The sequence below is a fragment of the Misgurnus anguillicaudatus genome, chromosome 18 (genome assembly GCF_027580225.2).
Source record: "Misgurnus anguillicaudatus chromosome 18, ASM2758022v2, whole genome shotgun sequence".
Classification (NCBI taxonomy): domain Eukaryota; kingdom Metazoa; phylum Chordata; class Actinopteri; order Cypriniformes; family Cobitidae; genus Misgurnus; species Misgurnus anguillicaudatus.
Genome location: NC_073354.2, coordinates 13,753,551 through 13,772,328, shown reverse-complemented (window position 1 = coordinate 13,772,328; position 18,778 = coordinate 13,753,551). Strand labels below are relative to the sequence as shown.

Below are 18,778 nucleotides of genomic sequence, written 5' to 3'. Positions count from 1 at the left end.
TTTGAAGTTATGTCTAAATTGTCAGGAGAAAATTATTTTAAAATGGAAAATTCTTTAACATATTATTTTCCTTTATATTAACTCACATATGCATGTATTATTACTGTACATTATAAAAACAAAAAACTGGACAGAGGCTAAAATTGATATTTAGGGGTCAAGCCCAGAATGGCAGCCCATACAACCGTACGTAGGAGAGTTATGAAATTTGGCACACTCATAGATGACATTCGAAATAGTCACCACACCAAATTTGGAGTGTCTATGTCAAACCCAATAGCGCCACCAACAGTCAAAATTTTCACTTACATTTTTGGTTATAACTGCTGACCCGTACGTCATAGAAACGCAATTCTTATTTCTTCTGATTGCTTGGCTCATGCCGATTCGATTGCACCATATGACATCATTTCCGTCATGCTAATTATTTCGATATTTTGAATTGTTTATAAAACCTACTTTTTCGAACTCGTCCTAGAGCTTTTGCCCAATTTGAATAAAGAATGGGTGTGTAGCATCTAGAGACACTCATGGCAAAAAGTTATGGAATTTGTGTTGATTCGCCAATCCGTTTCCGTATACCGTGTCAGCGAATTTTACGTACAGTGTGAACAAACGGATTTGAGGCTGCATTTTTGCCAAAGTTAAACATATTCACACGAGATTTGGTAGTTTTGATGGCAGTCATGACCTGAGGGTGCGCGCACAATTTTGGCACAGCGCCACCTAGAGTGAGCATGCTGATTAGCACGCCGAAATGGATTTGAGGCTATATCTTCGCAAAAGTTTTGCACATTGGCAGTGGTTCTGTGGTTTAGTGGTTAGTGTAGGTTGTCTACAAATCGGAAGGTTGGTGGTTGAAACCCCATGTCCACATGACCAAGTGTCAAGGTGTCCATGAGCAAGACACCTAACCTCAGCTGTTATATGTCATAGCAGTCATGAACTGAGGGTGCATGGAACGGTTTGTCACAGGGCCACCTAGTGGTCACAAGATTTGAAAGGTGAGTGTTTTTGCTTATAACTACTGCAAAATTAAGTCTAAATTCATGAAAGTGCTATTGTTAGATTCCTTGAGGCATGCCGAGTCAAATGATATCAAAACGTTTTCGGTCAGCCATTTTCAATAATAAAGCATACCAACTTTTTCAAACTCCTCCTACAGCGTTCGTTTGATTGGCTTGGATTTGGTACACACAATTTACACTCTAGACAAAAAGTTGTTGTCAGTTATTGTATAGCACATCAACAAATATGATGGCGACTACACCAAAATAGATTTGAGGCTATATCTTCGCAAAGGTTTTGCACATTGATGTGTGTATTGGCAGTGGTTCAGTGGTTAGTGTAGTTGTCTACAAATTGGAAGGTTGGTTGTTCAAACCCTAGTCTCAGCTTCAGACGTCACGCCCACAGACTGTTGGCTAAATGTCTGATGTTTTTCGTACACTTTTGAAAACCATGTGAGAATGTCAAAGTCGTTTTGATTGGACGCGAGTGTCGCGATTAGTTTTGGTCCCTGGAAAACAAGCTCTGACGTTCCATTGAGGAAGAGAATCAGTCATGTTCACGTGGATAATAATGACCAGTTATCATGATCAGCTAAACATTGGATTCTCAAAAATATGCAAAGTTCACAGCATAGACTTTCTAAAAGACGTCCAAGAGTTTTGCTTGAGTCAGAAAGTTTGGTTTTCTTGAATTGCTTGTATGTGTTAAAAAGTGGAGAAATATGCTTCAAACAGAGGTTTAACGGGAGCCTCTTATTGGTGTGGCTGTTGATGAAGTGTTTAACGTTGTTCTATGGTAAGTAATGTTGTTTATTTAGATGCTATTCAGTTGCGGCTGGTTATTTCAATAACTGACTTGTTGCCAGCAGGCTCGTTATTGTGGGGAGTCCGAAACGTGAGGCTAGAGGAAACAAACTGTGATTGGTTGTTTGACATGTCGATCAAACAGCTCGTGGGCAGGCTTTGTCCAGAAAAAGCAGCGAAAAACGAGACTATTCAAACCCCAGCTCCACCTGACCAAGTGTTAAGGTGTTCATGAGTAAGACATCTAACCCCAACTGCTCCTGATGACCTGGATGGCTCTTGTGTGGCTGACACTGTACGAATAGTTGAATGTTTCACAACTTGTAAATGTCATGAACTGAGGGTGTATGGAATGTTTTGTTACAACACCACCTAGTTCATCAGTGACATTTTTTAAAGCCCTTGTAAACTTTCAGTGCCACCTAGTGGTTAAGAGTTTAGAGGCTTTATCTCCAGATCGCTTTATCGTATGTACACCAAATTTGGATTTGTCATCACAATCATGACCTGAGGCACCATCTATTGTTTCGGTGCAGTGCCCCCAGTGGTCAAGTCATTTGAGGCTATATTTCAACATTGCTTATTCATATGTATATCAAATTTGGTGGGTGTCATCACAATCATGACCTGAGGCACCATCTATTGTTTCGGTGCAGTGCCCCCTAGTGGTCAAGTCATTTGAGGCTATACCTCAACATTGCTTAATCGTATGTATATCAAATTTGGTGGGTGTCATCACAAACATGACCTGAGGTAAAATCCATTGTTTATGCACAGCACCACCTAGTGGTCTCAAGATTTGAAAAATGGCTATTTTTGCCTTAATCTACTGAAAACTTCTTAAATCTTAAATCATGACAGTCATCATCGATACTTCATTCTGTGCCTTTTTAGCTTGACCCCAGCATCTCTGCTTTGCAGCTATATTTCTCCTTTTGTCATTGTTTTTTCAGCTCCAATGTGAAGACTTTTGCATGTCCCTACTGTCCGATTAGTGGGTTGGATGAATTAAATCTACGTGATCACTGCAATCCTGTACATGCTCATGACATCAGAAAGGTGGTCAGAAATCATTACAGATCTTTCTAATACCCAATGTGTCAAACTGCACCTGAACCTTTTTTTTTTGTTGTTGCTTGACTGAAAACTAAAAGCTTTTCCTGCCCTCTGGCGCCCTCTACTGTAGGTTTGTCCTGTGTGTGTGGCTTTGCCCCACGGTGACCCTCAGTACCATAGCCACAATTTCATTGCCCACCTCAACCTGCATCACTGCTTCTACACTGAGGATATAACTGTAAGTTATACACATATACATAAAAAACACAGTTGTGTTTTCTCCACACACGCTGCCAATGGTTTAACTTCCATGCTTTATTTCTCTATTCGACAGAACATTCACCAGAGTGATGAGATCAACATTCAGTGTGCCATCATGGCCTCATTTGCCAAAAACATTTGAGCCCTGTTTAGGCTACTACAGTATAAAAGGAGTCCAATTAAAAGCGAAAAATGTGAACTGGATTATTGACCGAAAACATGCATTTATTGATATCAAACTACATGTTGGTGTGTACAGTAAATACATTCAGATTAACTGGTTGGTTTAGCATCTCTCCTCAAACTTTTTCTCATGCATCTCAGGTGTTGTTTTATTTAAACTGTATTCTGCATAACCAATTCTTCAGATGATCCATTTGCTGAAAAATATTTGCACTATATAGGGTAGATGAAGACGGTTGCAACGAGGGGCAGTTGCAACATGCGTTTTTCGACCAATCAGGAATGAGCTAGAGCAGTGATTTTTTTTTAAATGCAAACACTCAATCAGACACTCCCCCACTCCTGGAAGAATTCAGCCATATCGGCCAATTGCTTCCAAACAAAACACATTTCAAGGTAAAAAAAGTCATTTTTGTCAGACTGTCTGAACGGTTTGTACAATTAATTCTAAAGTAATAAAATTTTAATCTGTTTCTCAGGTTCGAATAGGTATCATCTGTTTAAGCTATTCTGTTAAACTAGCATAGCAAGTTTTATCATGGCTTTCAGTGTAGGGACAGTTGCAGCATGTAAAAGCTCTTTATAATGTAAACAGTAATTTTATGCATTATAAAAGAATACTTTTAAAAGTCCAGTGTCTCCTAAACAGATTTTTAAAATCAGATTAGGCCATAATGTAGACCACTTGTTCTGTATTTTCAGTATGCCATGAGAGAGAAAGCGTGTGACAGATAGGGAGTCTGATGTGGACTAATTTTATTCTCTCTTACTTTCTCTGTTACACACAAATATGCTACATCACATGCACACACACAGACATAACAGTTCAGTTCTCTTGGTTTTATGAAATTTCTCTCGATTTTAAATAAACATTTTGTTAAAATGTGGTTATAATTAACTTAAATATTGTTGATTAAAATGTTTCTTCTGCTACATCTACCTGCTGTGCACAAATAAAATATAGTGGAAAGTTTATGTTAGACTGATTTTTCATTACATTTTAATAGATGTTGCAACTGTGTCGCAACATTTGACTTTGTCTGTTCAAATATTATCATATGTACACATGCTATAACAGTGTGGTTGGGTATCAGTGGTTTTCAAACTGGGGGCCACGAGATGGTGCCAGGGGGGCCCCAGTTTTATGAAATACATTAATTTATCTTGAATTCTGTGTAATTAAACCTAAAAAAAATAAGGCTCCTAACTAAAAGCACTATTTTTTGTATAATTTAATGTTTTTTTTTTTATTAAAATGTTGAGTTTTTTGTCACAAATTTTCTTTGGGGGGCCACGAAGGAATGCACCGTACACAAGGGGGGCCGTACGCTGAAAAAGTTTGGGAACCACTGGGGTAGCTGACATACAGTGGATACAAAAAGTCTACACACCCCTGTTTAAATTGCATGTTTTTGTGATTTATAAAATGAAACCAAGATGAATCATTTTGGAACCTGTTCCAACTTAATTCCCTACTTCAAACCTATATATTAAAGTAATTAACATTAAGAATAATTTTGTGGTGAAAAAATGGCAAGTAAAGTTGTACAATAACCAGGTTGCATAAGTGTGCACACCCTTTTACAATAGTGATTGTGGCGGTGTTCAAAAGCAACCAATCACATATAGACTTAAGTTAAATATGAAGTAGTACATACCTGTCAATAATTTAATTACTTTTTAACTATTAATGAAGTGTGCCTGGTCCTAAAGGATTTTTTTTGTGTATCATCCCACTGAAAAAGCCATTGTATTTGTCGAGCTTACTCAGCAGGTACATGATCCCATTGTTGAAAAATATCAATCAACAGAGGGCTAAAAACATTTCCAAGACACTGAATATACCATGGAATACTGTAAAAACAATAATCCACAAGTGGAGAAAATATGGCACAACATTGACATTACTAAGACCAGGCATCCACCTAAAATTTATGAGATAACCAGGAAAAAAAATGGTAAGGAAGGCTGTCGAGAGGCCTACAGCAACATTAAAAGAATTGTAACAATATCTGGCAACTACTTTTTGCTCCCTACATGTGACAAAAATCTCCTGAATTCTTCATGTTTGGGCTATTAGCATTTTTAATCAAAAATATCATCTAATCTAAATCTAAAGTTTGTAAAAACAAATATTTCTATATCCCAAATCCATGTGGAATAATATATTATAGTCAATTGAGACCAAAGTTGAACTTGGGCCGTTATACCAAAATATATATTTGGTGCAATAAAACCCACATCACATCACCAAATGAACACCATGCTCACAGTAAAGCAAGAACGTGACAGCATCATACTTTGTGGCTGCTTTTCTTCAGCTTGAACTGGGGTTTTAATCAGGGTGGTTAGAATAATGAATAGCTCCAAATTCCCGTCAATTTTGGCCCAAAACCTAAAGGCTTCTGCCAAAACACTTAAAATGAAGAGAAATTTCACCTCACAGCATGACAATGAGAGAAAGCACACATCTAATCAACAAAGGAATTACTTCACCAAAACAAGACCAAGGTTTTGGAATGGCCCAGCAAGAGTCCGGATCTAAATCCCATCCAAAATCTATGGGGTGATCTGAAGAGGGCTGTGCACAGGAGACACCCAACCAATTTGACAGATTTAAAATGCTTTTGAAAGGAGAAATGGCAAAATATTGCAAATTCAAAAGTGTGAAATTGATTGACACATACCCATTAAGATTGAATGCTGTGATAAAATCTAAAGGTGCTTAAACTAAGTTTTAGTTTAAGGGTGTGCACACTTATGCAACCTGGTTATTGTACAACTTTACTTGCCATTTTTTCACCACCAAAGTTTTCTTATTGTTATTAGCTTTAATATATAGGTTGGAAGTACGGAATTAAGTTGGAACAGGTTCCAAAATGATTCATCTTGTTTTAATTTTTTAAATCACAAAAACCTGCAATTTTAACAGGGGTGTGTAGACTTTTTATATCCACTGTATGTGGGTTTAATGTAAATCTTGGCTTTCTAATGTAATCAGTCTCTGAGAAATGCCAAAAGTGTTGCAACTGTCCCCACTCTCCCCTATTTTATTTTATTTTATTATCTATATAGGATATTTTTTCAACTTGAATTAATTAATGCTATATTTTTTTATATATTTTGCATAAATGTCTCCGTAAATGCTTTGGGACTCAAAACGTGTTTGGATTAAAGGAGCTAAAATGCCTTTTACCTCTGTTAATTGCATTTAAATACATACAAGTTGTTTTTGAAATCAAAACATGTTTAACTATATTTAAAAATATGCAATACATTAAAGCTGCATTAACCATGAGGGCTGTTTAAGTAATAAACAGGAGCTGTGATTGAAAAGCTTTATATAAAATGGTTAGAAGTTTTGTCTTTAAAAATATAGTTACTGTATAAGTGTAATGTAATATGTGCAATAAAATTTGAATACTTTATTTTCAATGTCCTTTTAATCACTATTAAGCTAAAAATATTTCCTAAAATGAATAATGTGTATTTGTGGGTGGATATGTGAAAAACAATGCATTACTTTTAAATAACACTTAATTACTTAATTAATAAAATTTAATTATTCTGTTATTGATTACTCATCATTTCACATTTATTTTCTGAAGACAAAGACTTTGAATAGTGTTTGATGTTCCTGATTAACAATCAAGTTTAAAAATGCTATAAATAAATAGTTATGTACAGGAGGTCAAGAGAGATCTTGCAATTGAGGAAGGAGATCAAGACCCTCAACAAGCAGTTCAGAACAGCAAGTGCTGAAGAAAGGAAGGGTATAAAAGATCTAACCAGTGGCCTTTGAGGGCAACTTTGCAGACTAAGAAGGGCAGAAAGGTCTCTGAAACTGAGAAAGGAGAAGGAGGCCAAGCGGGCTCAGTTCATTAAGGATCCATACAGGTTTACTAAAACCCTGCTGGGGGAAGCCAGATCTGGAAGATTGACCAGCCCTAATGAAGTTGTAGAGGAGTTCCTTAAGGAGAGCCACAATGACGACCTCAGGAACCAAGCCTGCGGTGCACACCCCAAGATCAGCAGAACTGCTGAAACTCCTGAGGAAGAGCTTGATACCAGTGAACCAACATGGAGAGAAGTCCAAGACTTTGTACAGAAAGCCCGTTCAGCATCTGCCCCGGGACCAAATGGTATACCTTATAAAGTATACAAGAGATGTCCGATGCTCCTCCGCAGGTTATGGAAACTGTTGCGAAGGATATGGACAAAAGGTATCATTCCAGCATCCTGGAAAAGAGCAGAGGGGTGCTTTGTACCTAAGGAAATGGACTCCTCCTACATCACCCAATTCCGAACCATCTCTCTCCTAAGTGTCGAGTGCAAGGTATTCTTTTCTGTCCTGGCAAAAAGGATGACTACTTACATGGTGAAGAACAAATATGTCGACACTTCAGTCCAGAAGGGCGGTATTCCAGGTTTCTCCGGGTGCTTGGAACGTACAGGTATCTTCAACCAGCTGATCCGGGAGGCCAAGGATAGCAAAGGAAACCTAACGGTTGTCTGGCTTGACTTGGCTAACGCATACGGTTCAATCCCACATGGCCTCATTAACACAGCTATGGTACACTACCATATCCCCCACCACACTAGGGGTATGATTACCAGCTACTTCGGAGGATTCAAACTAAGGTTTAAAACTGCCCACTTCACAACTCAGTGCAGGACCTTGAAAAGGGAATTGTGACAGGCTGCACCATCTCCCCCATCTTGTCATGGGAATGAACCTGCTCATAACAGCTGCAGGAAAGGAATCCAGAGGGCCACTAATGGAGTCTGGCACCCGCCAACCTCCAATAAGAGGCTTTATGGATGACCTTACTATAACAACTTCAACCCATGTACAAGCAAGATGGATTCTGAAGGTTCTTGATAACGTGGCAACATGGGCCCGGATGAAGTTCAAGCCAAGGAAATCAAGAAGCATGGTGATCAGAAGTGGGAAAGTGACCAGCAAGTTCCAGTTGCGAGTACAGGGGGAGACGATAACATCAATTGAGGAAAACCCAATTAAGTGCCTAGGGAAATGGTATGACGCATCCCTGACCAACAGATGCAACGTTTCCAAGACAGGGATACAGGCAGATGCATGGCTGAGGAAGATCGAGGGGTCAGGACTACCAGGAAAGTTCAAGACTTGGCTTTTCCAGCATGGTCTATTACCATGACTCATGTGGCTACTGACAATTTATGAAGTACCCATGACAGCAGGGGAAGGAGTCGAGAGGCGAGTGAACAAACACCTTCGCAAGTGGCTCGGCGTCCCACCAAGCTTCACGTCAGTAGGGCTATACACCAGGTCTGGACAGGTACAACTACCCCTATCATCAGTGGTTGAAGAGTTCAAGGTGGCAAAGTGTCGGGTTGTGATAATGTACCAAGACTCCACTGATGAAAAAGTCAGAAGAGCAGGCGTCACTACGAGATCAGGACGGAAATGGGCAGCTGACACATCAGTGGCGCAAGCTGAGAGTGCATTGAAGCTGAAGGACATCATCGGGAACCCATGCATAGGGAGGCAATTTCTCGGATCCACCCACTTCCAGCAGTGGGGAAAAGCAGACCCAAGGCAGAGGAGGGACATGATCCAAGCCGAGGTCCGATATCTGGAGGAAGAAAAGCGCAGGTCTAGGGCCGTCGAGCTTGGAGCGCAAGGTGCCTGGACAAAGTGGGACCTGCCAAAGCGAAAGGTCACGTGGCCTAAGATCTGGAGACTGGAGCCCTTTCGCATTTCTTTTCTGCTCCGTTCAATGTATGACACTCTCCCATCACCAACAAACCTCCACAGATGGGGAATGAGGGAGGACCCATTGTGTAGGTTATGCAGAGGGAGTGGAACAATGGTGCACATACTGGCAGGATGCAAGACAGCTCTTAGCCAAGGAAGATACAGGTGGTGCCATGACAAGGTTCTTAGTGCACTGGCTGAGATCTTGCCCTGCGTTCCAGTTCGTTTTTTTAAGAACTTCCCTCGCCCATTACTGCTAGAACACTTGAAGTGGGTTCAAATGGATCGACCTAAGCCCTTGATCACATGGAAAGTGGAGACCGCCCCCTCCATGTGCAAAGCGCGAGTTGCTGAAGTGACGTCACAATCGTGTTGCATTGTGGGATATGAAGCTGCATGGAGTGTACATATGAAGCAGGTCAAAATCGAGGGAGCGAGGGTCTGTCCATACAAACTTCCCTCGTCCACTTGACGAAGTGGAACGCACTTCAAAATGGCGACAGGGATTCCCCCGAGGGGAAGTGCTTAGGGAAGTTTGCGAGTGTGTGTCTAAAACTGGAGTGGAACGCACCCTTGGAGCGGGAGAGGCAGAAAAAGTGCCAGCCCAGTACAAGGCCGGCGAGATCCATTCAGTTCATCAGGGAAGGGGAGAAACCATCAGCACCCAAGAAGACTAAAAAGAGCCTCTTGCAAGCAGCACAATCCTGGGAGATGAGGGTGGACCTGGGAAGGAGACTAGTCTTCCCCCAGGTTGTGCAAACACCGCTGAGGCCGGACATGGTCCTATGGTCTGAAGAGGCAAGGAAGTTAATTATGATTGAACTGACGGTCCCATGGGAAGACGAGTGCGACGAGGCCTATGAGCGGAAAGCCACCAAGTATCAGGACCTTGTTGAGCAGTGCAGGGCCAAAGGGTGGCAGACCTGGCTATTCCCGGTTGAGGTCGGGTTTAGGGGTTTCCCGGCACAGTCTGTGTGGAAGACGCTCACAGCTCTGGGCATAGCAGGAAGGGAGAGGAAGGCAGCTGTCCGTAGGTTGGGTGAGGCAGCAGAAAGAGCATCGTGCTGGCTCTGGAGTAGGAGGGAGGAGCTGAGCTGGGGGCCAGGAGGAGATGGGCAGTGACTGGCCACCCCTGCAGACCCGCCAACTGGAGGGTGTTGTGGTTCAGGGTCGAAACACCCTGTGAAAGTTGGACTCCACCTGATGATATCTTCTCCTGGCTGAAAGCTAAAGTCACTTACTACAGTCAGTGGCAGAGTTAGATCGCATCAGTATATATGTATTCAATAGTGTAAATAATGCAAATAATTTTTAGCCAAACTGTCTTTTTACTATTTGTTAAGTTATTATTAACAAGCAGTTTCAACTTGACAGTTATTATCATACTGACCATCAGTATGGCTCATATCCGTGCAAACTAACCTATTCTGTTCTATAAATTGGTGTTAAGGTGAGCAGAGACTAATGGTGACATGGCCTCTCTTCAGACTTTTCTCTTTCTGTGTTTATGTACTGCAAGCTTGTGTTTGGTGAGTTCTGTAAGAAGTTTCTTGTACTCCCTGATTTTCTGTGTCAGTAGTTTTGTCTTGTTTCTCGGTAAAAATATACTTAACAATAAATTGACATTATAGTTGTGTATATTTATATGTTTTTAATGTTTTATTTTTAAAGCCAACATCCTTTCTCACAGGTAAACCTTAGATACATTTATTTAAATTAAACATCTGCACAATGATCAGAAATTATTTCAAAGAAGGATTTTATATTGTATTCTCTACATTCTGATCTTTATTGCAGGTGATACTGAAATTGATTTAGATAATGGGAAAGACCAGGAAATATTTGAGATAAATGAAGGTTTGTGCAAACATTTGTGTTAAATCGACAGGATTATAACTAAAGTAAACCATTGTTGTAATCCACAGATGCAGGGCTTAATTGCTTGAGGATTTTATATTTTATTCTCTACATTTTGATCTTATTTGCAGGTGATACTGAAATTGATGTAGATAATGGAAAAGACCAGGACATATTTGACATAAATGAAGGTTTGTGCAAACATTAGTGATAAATCTACAGCATTGTTAAATCACTATTACTAAATCATTGGTGTCATCTACAGAGGCAGGACTTAACTTGCTTGAGGGAGATATAGTCATTGATGAGGTCAGTACTTCACTTAAACAGTATTTTCAGCATGTAGTTGAATTCATATGATCATATTAATCACAATAATAGAAAATATTTGAATATTGTTGGCCTATATGTGAAAGTGTTGTTCTGTTGTGTTTGTGGTTTGCAGGCTAAGGGAAGAAATGGAATTTTGAATCAAAATTATCGCTGGCCTACCACTGTGCCATACGTCTTGGATAACAGTCTTGGTGGGTAAAACCTTGAAAACAGATTCAATTTAATTTAACTAAAATATATATTTAGAATAAACATCTTTTGCTCAACCTGTGTATTTTTGCAAACCTGAACAGAAATGAATGCCAAAGGTGTGATACTAGAAGCGTTTGAACGATTCAGACTCAAGACATGCATTGACTTCAAGCCCTGGAGTGGAGAACCAAACTACATTTTTGTTTTTAAAGGCAGCGGGTGAGAAAACGGACACCCAAAACACATTGAAAACATTACTTATCAGTGTTGGGAACATTACTTTAAAAAAGTAATTAGTTATAGTTACTTATTACTTCTCACAAATAGTAACCGAGTTAGTAACTGCGTTACATTATTATAAAAGTAATTAATTACCAGGAAAAGTAATTACTGCGTTACTTAAAAAATTATAATATTTTAAATAACTTGAATGCCCCTTACAAAATTAAATATGTTAAATGACTAAAATGGATACTAAAGAGAAATCAAAATTTTTTTGGCAGCATGTGACGATTTGAGGTGCTTTATTAGATCAAAATTACTTGCCACAAACATGGAGAGACTTTGTCTTCATGGGCATAAGTTGCACATTATTAAATAAACATTATTGCCTTTCACCTCAACAATGGAAAAGTAGTGCTTTATACTTTGTGTTTGCGACCGCTACCTTTGAGCTTGTTGTTGCCATTGCCCTGTCGCTGGTGTTTTCGGAGTGATTGATGCGCGATGACCGGGCTGCATGTCAGTGCTTTCAGATGGGGCACAGCAGCAGCAGCACCGCTGCTCGTTGAGAAGAGAAAGCGACGCGTATTTTCATGTCAGTCTACAAATGTCTCCAACCACGCCAGAAAAGATCGCTAGATTTGTCCTGTAAAGTCGCTAAAGTGATAGAAAGTTGCTAAATCTAGCGACAAAGTGACAAAGTTGCTCAGACTTCTTTACACTGCTCGCTCAGACTCGGCCTGTGCGAGTGTGCATGACACTGCGTGTCTGTTTGTGAACTCTGCCTCTGGTTGGCTAACTATGGAAATTAAGCCAATCAGCATCAGCTATGTGGTTCTCCCACCCCCTCTAACACACACACACACACACCAATCAGCATCAGTTATGTTTCTCCCAACACACACACAAGAGAAAAACAGTGTCTGGCTGAGAGAGCGAGCATACGCGGGTGAAAAATCACTAGAGTGAGATCAATTTTAGTAACGCGCAGCATTTTAATGTCAGTAACGATAACGGCGTTATAACGGGGGAAACAGTAATTTATTTGATTACTCGTTACTGAAAAAAATAACGCAGTTACTAACGCCAATTACTTATAACGTCGTTATTCCCATCTATCAACATTTTATAGACGGTTTCATTGGACGCACGTGCAGTTCATATCCGAACTTTACTTTTTAATGCTCTGACTTGTTGCTAAACTGAACTCTTGAACAAATACCTCGTCGAAAATAACAAATGTTTTGGTTCCCTAGGTAATCTACGTGTTGTTTATTTTGCTTGTTATATAAATAAACTACTTAAAAAGGACTTCGTTTTTATTTACTTGTTACTGGTGAAATACTGCCACATGGAGTAGTAACTTACATTTAATTTAGAGAAGCTCCAATGTATCGTCCTATTATCTGTATCGACAGATAAAACCGTTTTTCGGACGATTGTTTAAAAACAGCTGATTATCAGAGCAGATTATATCTTGGCAATCAAATATATATTTTTAAGTTATTTTGGCAAAAATGGCATGCAACCAAATTCAAGTTTATTTTGGCTAGAAGTGGGTTCCTCTTATCCAGACTGTATCGGGGCTATATAGTTAAACGCGATGGTAAAATTATGGCTATTGGTTGCTGGACAATGACAACAGAATTGAGATGTCATTCTAAATAATAAACTATTGGCAAAGACGTTTTGAATCAGTGGATCTCTAATTTAAACGCAAGTTTAAACAACATAATTGTGCAAGTCAATTCAACCTACCGTAAGTTTTGACATGAGATAAGTTAACATAACTTAAAAAAGTTGAAATTGTTTAACTTAATTTATTAAGTTAAAGTAACATAAAATATATGTTAATAGGATATAATTTTACTGTGTATGTAGCCAAGTCCTTTGCAAAGGTGTTTTTTTTTTAAACTGACATCCAGGATGTTTTTCTATTCCATTAGGTGTTATTCTTCGGTGGGAAATCGGCACGTTGGGAAACAGGATCTGTCGATTGGTTCAAACTGTGATCGTTTGGGAACAGTAGAGCATGAAGTTCTACATGCTTTGGGTTTCTGGCATGAGCAATCCAGATATGACAGAGATGATTATGTTATCATAGTCTGGGATCAGATTGAAGAAGGTTGCGTTTTTATTTATCCCATAAATTTGTTTATCTAGCTAAACTCTTTAAACCTTTTTTCATAAATTATGTTTTCCAATACAAAATGTATTGTCTGTTTATTATGTAGGCAAAGAGCACAACTTTAATTTATATGATGAGACCATGTCAACCGATCTTGGTGTCCCGTACGACTACAGTTCTGTCATGCACTACAGTAAGACATCCTTCAACAAAAACAGAGAGCCAACTATTATAACCAAGATCCCAGAGTTTCTAGATGTGATCGGCCAGCGCATGGAGTTCAGTGACAACGACCTGCTCAAGCTCAACAGGATGTATGACTGCAGTAAGTTTATGACTCCAGTTTCTGCAGACGACTACTTGATGCTGACCTACATTTACATTTAGTCATTTAGCAGACGTTTTTGTCCAAAGCAACTTACAAATAAGGTAAACAATAGAAGCAATTATAGCAACACACGAACAGCAATACATAAGTGCACTGGAAATAGTCTCATCAAGTCCAACACAGTATACATATCCATGGGTTATTTTTTTTTGTAAGAATGTATAGAGAGAGATCGAGAATAAAAGGAAAAGATAGTAAGTCTTATATTAGGAGGTGAGGTAATGACGGAAAGAGATGGGTTTTTAACCGATTTTTAAAGACAGCTAGAGAGTCAGCAGATTGTGTTGCTACCAGCAGATTATTCCACAGATGTGGAAGAGCTCCAGAGAAGGTACGCGATAATGATTTTTTTTTGCCCTTTTTGAGATGGAACCACAGGCCACACGGTGACAGAGCACAGGGATCGAGAGAGTACATAGGGCTGTATAAGCAAGGAAAGTTAAGGGGGTGCTGACCCAGTGGTGGTTTTAAAGGCCAGGAGGAGAGCTGTAAATTTCATGCGGGCTGCTATATGGAACCAGTGTAACTTGACAAAGAGAGTGGGCGGTGCTGGCAACATGGGCCATGAAGCTAAGCTGATCATCAATGACCACTCCCAGGTTTCTGGCTGTCCTGGATGGCGTGATGGTAGAGGAACCTAGCTGAATGGAAAGGTTGTGATGAATCTTTGGTTCAGATGATATGACCAGCAGTTTTGTCTGTGCAAGGTTATGCTAGAGATGGTGATTCTTCCTCCAGAGTGAGATGTCCCTCAGGCATGCTGAGATGTGGGCAGAAACCATGGGGTCATCAGGGTGGAACGACAAGTAAAGTTGAGTGTCATCTGCATAGCAGTAGTTGGAAAAGCCATGTTTTCAAATGACAGAACCCAGGAATGTCATGTATATCGAAAAAAGCAGTGGTCCAAGCACAAGGTTTGAGGAACCCTGGTCTCGAGACGTTGGGGTTCAGAGACGTCACCTCTCCATGATACCCTGAATGACCTACCTGAGAGGTACGACTTGAACCATAGAAGCGCTGTGTCAGAGACACCCATGGCCATGAGAGTCGACAGGAGGATGTGGTTGTTTACAGTGTCAAAAGCGGCGTAGAGATCCAGTAAGATCAGTACACATGATTTGAAAGCTGCCCTTGACTGTCTTAGGGCTTCAATGACTGAGAGCAGTGCATTCTCAGTGGAGTGACCGCTTTTAAAACCAGACTGATTGCTATCCAGGAGGTTATTTTGTGTAAAAAAAAAAGAGGAGGGCTGGTCAAACACCACGCGTTCAAGAGTCTTGGCAATGAAGGGAAGAAGAGAAACAGGTCTGCAGTTCTCTAGCATAGCAGGATCAAGTGTGGGTTTCTTCAGCAGCGGGGTTATCCGGGCCTCTTTAAATGCTGCAGGGAAGGAACCAGTAGAAAGAGATGAATTGATAATGTGGGTGAGAGCGGAATTCTAGCGGGCAGGTAGTCGGATGGTTGGAAACGTCTGCTTCAGATAGTGGAGAGAAGGAGGGGAGCGAGCATGTCTCAGAGGTTTGAGCATGCACAAGAAGCGGTGGCTCGGAGAACTGACTGCTGATAGTATTCATTTTCTTTACAAAGAAGGAAGCAAAATCATCAGCCGTTAAGTCGGATGAAGGTGGGGGCAGGGGGACAAAGAAGAGTAGAGGTCTTAAAGAGAGCGAGAGTCAGGTGAGCTGTTGATTTTAGAGTGATAGTATAGGGTCTTAGCAGAGGAGACTTCTGTGCACCACTTCCTCTCTGCAACCCTAAGTCTGGAGCGATGCTCACAGAGAACCTCAAATAGCCAATGGGGGCAGATGGTGTGGCTGGGGCCGGTCCAGATGTCAGAGGGCATAAACTGTCTAAGCAGGATGTAAGAGTGGTGTGTCAGTGTTGGTAGTATTTAACAGAGAGAGTTGGTTGAGAGGGGGGAGCGTGGAAGAGACCACAGAGGATAAGCGGGAGGGAGAGAGCGTGTGCAGGTTGCGACGGAGCGTGACCATTGGGGATCGTGTGCAGTGACTGGGGGAATTAAGTCGAGCTCAAGAGTGAGGAGGAAGTGATCAGATGTGTATAGTGGGGTGACCTGGGTGTGGAAAGTGGAACAGCAGCATGTGTAGATAAGATCTAACTTAGGAGTCACTTGAGGTCAAACGATGCAGTCAGGGTGTTGTTTCTCAAGGTGGATGTTGAAGTCACCAAGTACTACTAAAAGAGTACCATCCTCTGGGAATAAAGACAGAAGTACATCCAACTCCTCCAAGAAGTGTCCAAGTTGACCTGGGGGGTGATAGATAACTAGAAAATGGATTTTAGTAGGGTGGGTGATAGTAACAACATGCGACTAGAAAGAGCTGTGATTTAAAAATCCTCCATTAATATTTATTAATTATATTGACACTAGTCTGTTTGATAAGATAAAGTCTAGTTTCATAAGAAAACTCTTTTTTTCCAGGTGCATCCTCAACTTTTCTGGACTCTTGTCATTTCGAACAGCCGAACATCTGTGGTATGATCCAAGGTGAGGGTGGGAATGCCAGATGGGCTCGAGTACACACAGCAGAGGGCGGTCCGAAGACAGACTTCTCCAATCTGGGCCAATGTCAAGGTATAAACGAACCCCTCTTTTGAAAATGTCCAATAAGAATTAAAATCCTAGATTCTTCCTGTTTACAATAACACAACAAAATGCTGAATTCATAACTCTGCACTGATAACTCCTATCATAACTTTTTGCATTACAAACTGCTTGGCTTCAGAGTTCCAATGGTGTGTTTTTATGATGTTGTTATGCTGGCACTTTTGTCTGTATGATAAAAACTGTTTATTGATTCATGTATGCTATAATGAAACTATTTCCTTTGCCCTTTACAACATGCAATAAGACTCCAAATGATCTTTATATGACTCCCCTATGTAATAAAGTTAATATTCCCATAGGTGTTGGGTTCTTCGTGCATTTCAGCACAATCACAGGTAACTATGGAGACAAGGCTTACCTGGAGAGTCGTTTCTTTTACCCCAAAAGAGGCTTCCAATGCCTGCAGTTTTATCATTACAACAGCGGGGCCGCTGATGACCACCTAAACATCTGGGTGCGAGAATATACAGATGATAACCCCAAAGGAGCCCTGAGATTTATTCAAGAGATTAGTGGTAATAATCTTAAATACACCACAATCATAATTGTTTACAGTTTATGAATATATGTGACCCTATCAGTGAAAACCCATCTCAAGTAATTTATGCAATTTCTAGAACACAAAGTAAAGAACATTCTGTCAAAATATAACCTCAATATCTTAAATATTGTCTGACTAAGTCCATCACAAAGATTGAGATCAATGAGTGAAATCAAACTTTGAAGTCCTAAATCTTCTAACTTTACCCACAATTTTCACAAACAACAAAATATTTAACCTACGTATGTGCATTATGGGTAATGCATAATTTTGTACTATTCAGGTGGACTTCAACATTCCTGGGAGCTGTACAATGTGACCCTAAATGTCTCTCATAAATTCAGAGTGGTGTTTGAGGGGGTTAAAGGACGTAATGCATCAAAAGGGGGTCTGTCTCTGGATGACATCAACCTCTCGGAGACACAGTGTCCTCACCACATTTGGCGTATTCGTAACTTTACCAACCTTCTTGCTTCAACCCCTGTCGGTTCTGGAATTTTTAGCCCACCCATCCTGTCCAGGGAAGGTTACTCGTTCCAGGTTAGTTTGTACATTAATGGCAGGACCGATAGTCCAGATAGAATGGCGATGTACTTCCACTTGACCTCGGGACCACATGATGACTATCTCCAATGGCCATGTCCATGGCGACAAGCTTCAATGGAGATGATGGAGCAGAATTCGGACATTCAAAAACGCATGAATAACCTCAGGATGATCACTACAGATCCAACCAAGACCTCCACTGATTGTAAGATTAAATTTTTGTGACTAAAAAAGGTGCCTTTGTTGTCATCTCTTGGCTTTCAAACAGTTTCTTCTCTTCTATTTGTGCAGCCATGGGTAACGTGAAGTATTTCTGGGATAACCCACGAAAAGTGGGAAGTCTGGTCACTGACGAAGATGGCAACTCATACTACCGAGGGCCAGGTTTGGGCACCAATAGTTTCATCTCACATGAGCACATGAAGAGTCAAACCTTTATTAAAGGAGATGATGTAATCTTTCTCCTCTCTCTTAAAGGTTTGCTTTAATATATTTTGTACATCTCACAGTTGGTTATACCTACAGTACAACCCAGTACTGTAGGTGAATTGTCGTTGATATTGGTTTTCAATAGATGCCGGACTTTTGGAGACTTGGAAAGCAGATCTGAGATCAGGTGTTGATGACTCTACAACTGCCTCCACTGGCAGTGCCACGGTAACGGTGGCAATAAGTGTCTTTGTGGCAGCGGTCGCATTCTTGGGTGTCGCCGTGAGCATGTCGTACTACGTGTGGGGAGTCCGAAAAAGAAGACAGATGGAAAAAGATGGAGAGATTGAACTGGAGAGGACAGATGGTTGTGAGTATTTAGATGTCATTTACAATGAGTGTTTTGATATTGTCCTATCAAAATTATGAGAAGTGACATACAAAATAAGTGATTTTCACACA

At 40.4% G+C, this 18,778-nt stretch overlaps 1 protein-coding gene across 6 annotated transcripts in view; it reads left to right on the top strand.

Moving 5' to 3' along the window:
* mep1ba (meprin A subunit beta a) overlaps positions 1–18,778 on the top strand; it is a 107,598-nt gene that overhangs the window by 88,413 nt on the left and 407 nt on the right. For 3 of the 6 annotated variants that reach the window (XM_073855891.1, XM_073855892.1, XM_073855898.1), the window contains 11 exons: positions 11,040–11,099; positions 11,174–11,217; positions 11,354–11,432; positions 11,535–11,652; positions 13,602–13,780; positions 13,890–14,108; positions 16,615–16,767; positions 17,100–17,315; positions 17,625–18,092; positions 18,179–18,364; positions 18,462–18,686. In XM_073855891.1, the coding sequence (XP_073711992.1) occupies positions 11,040–11,099; positions 11,174–11,217; positions 11,354–11,432; positions 11,535–11,652; positions 13,602–13,780; positions 13,890–14,108; positions 16,615–16,767; positions 17,100–17,315; positions 17,625–18,092; positions 18,179–18,364; positions 18,462–18,686 (1,947 nt within the window). Of the gene's footprint in view, positions 1–3,585; positions 3,711–10,501; positions 10,581–10,722; positions 10,742–10,848; positions 10,909–11,039; positions 11,100–11,169; positions 11,218–11,353; positions 11,433–11,534; positions 11,653–13,601; positions 13,781–13,889; positions 14,109–16,614; positions 16,768–17,099; positions 17,316–17,624; positions 18,093–18,178; positions 18,365–18,461; positions 18,687–18,778 lie in introns of those variants that run through there. The other 3 variants (XM_073855894.1, XM_073855893.1, XM_073855895.1) reach the window with 3 other exon arrangements.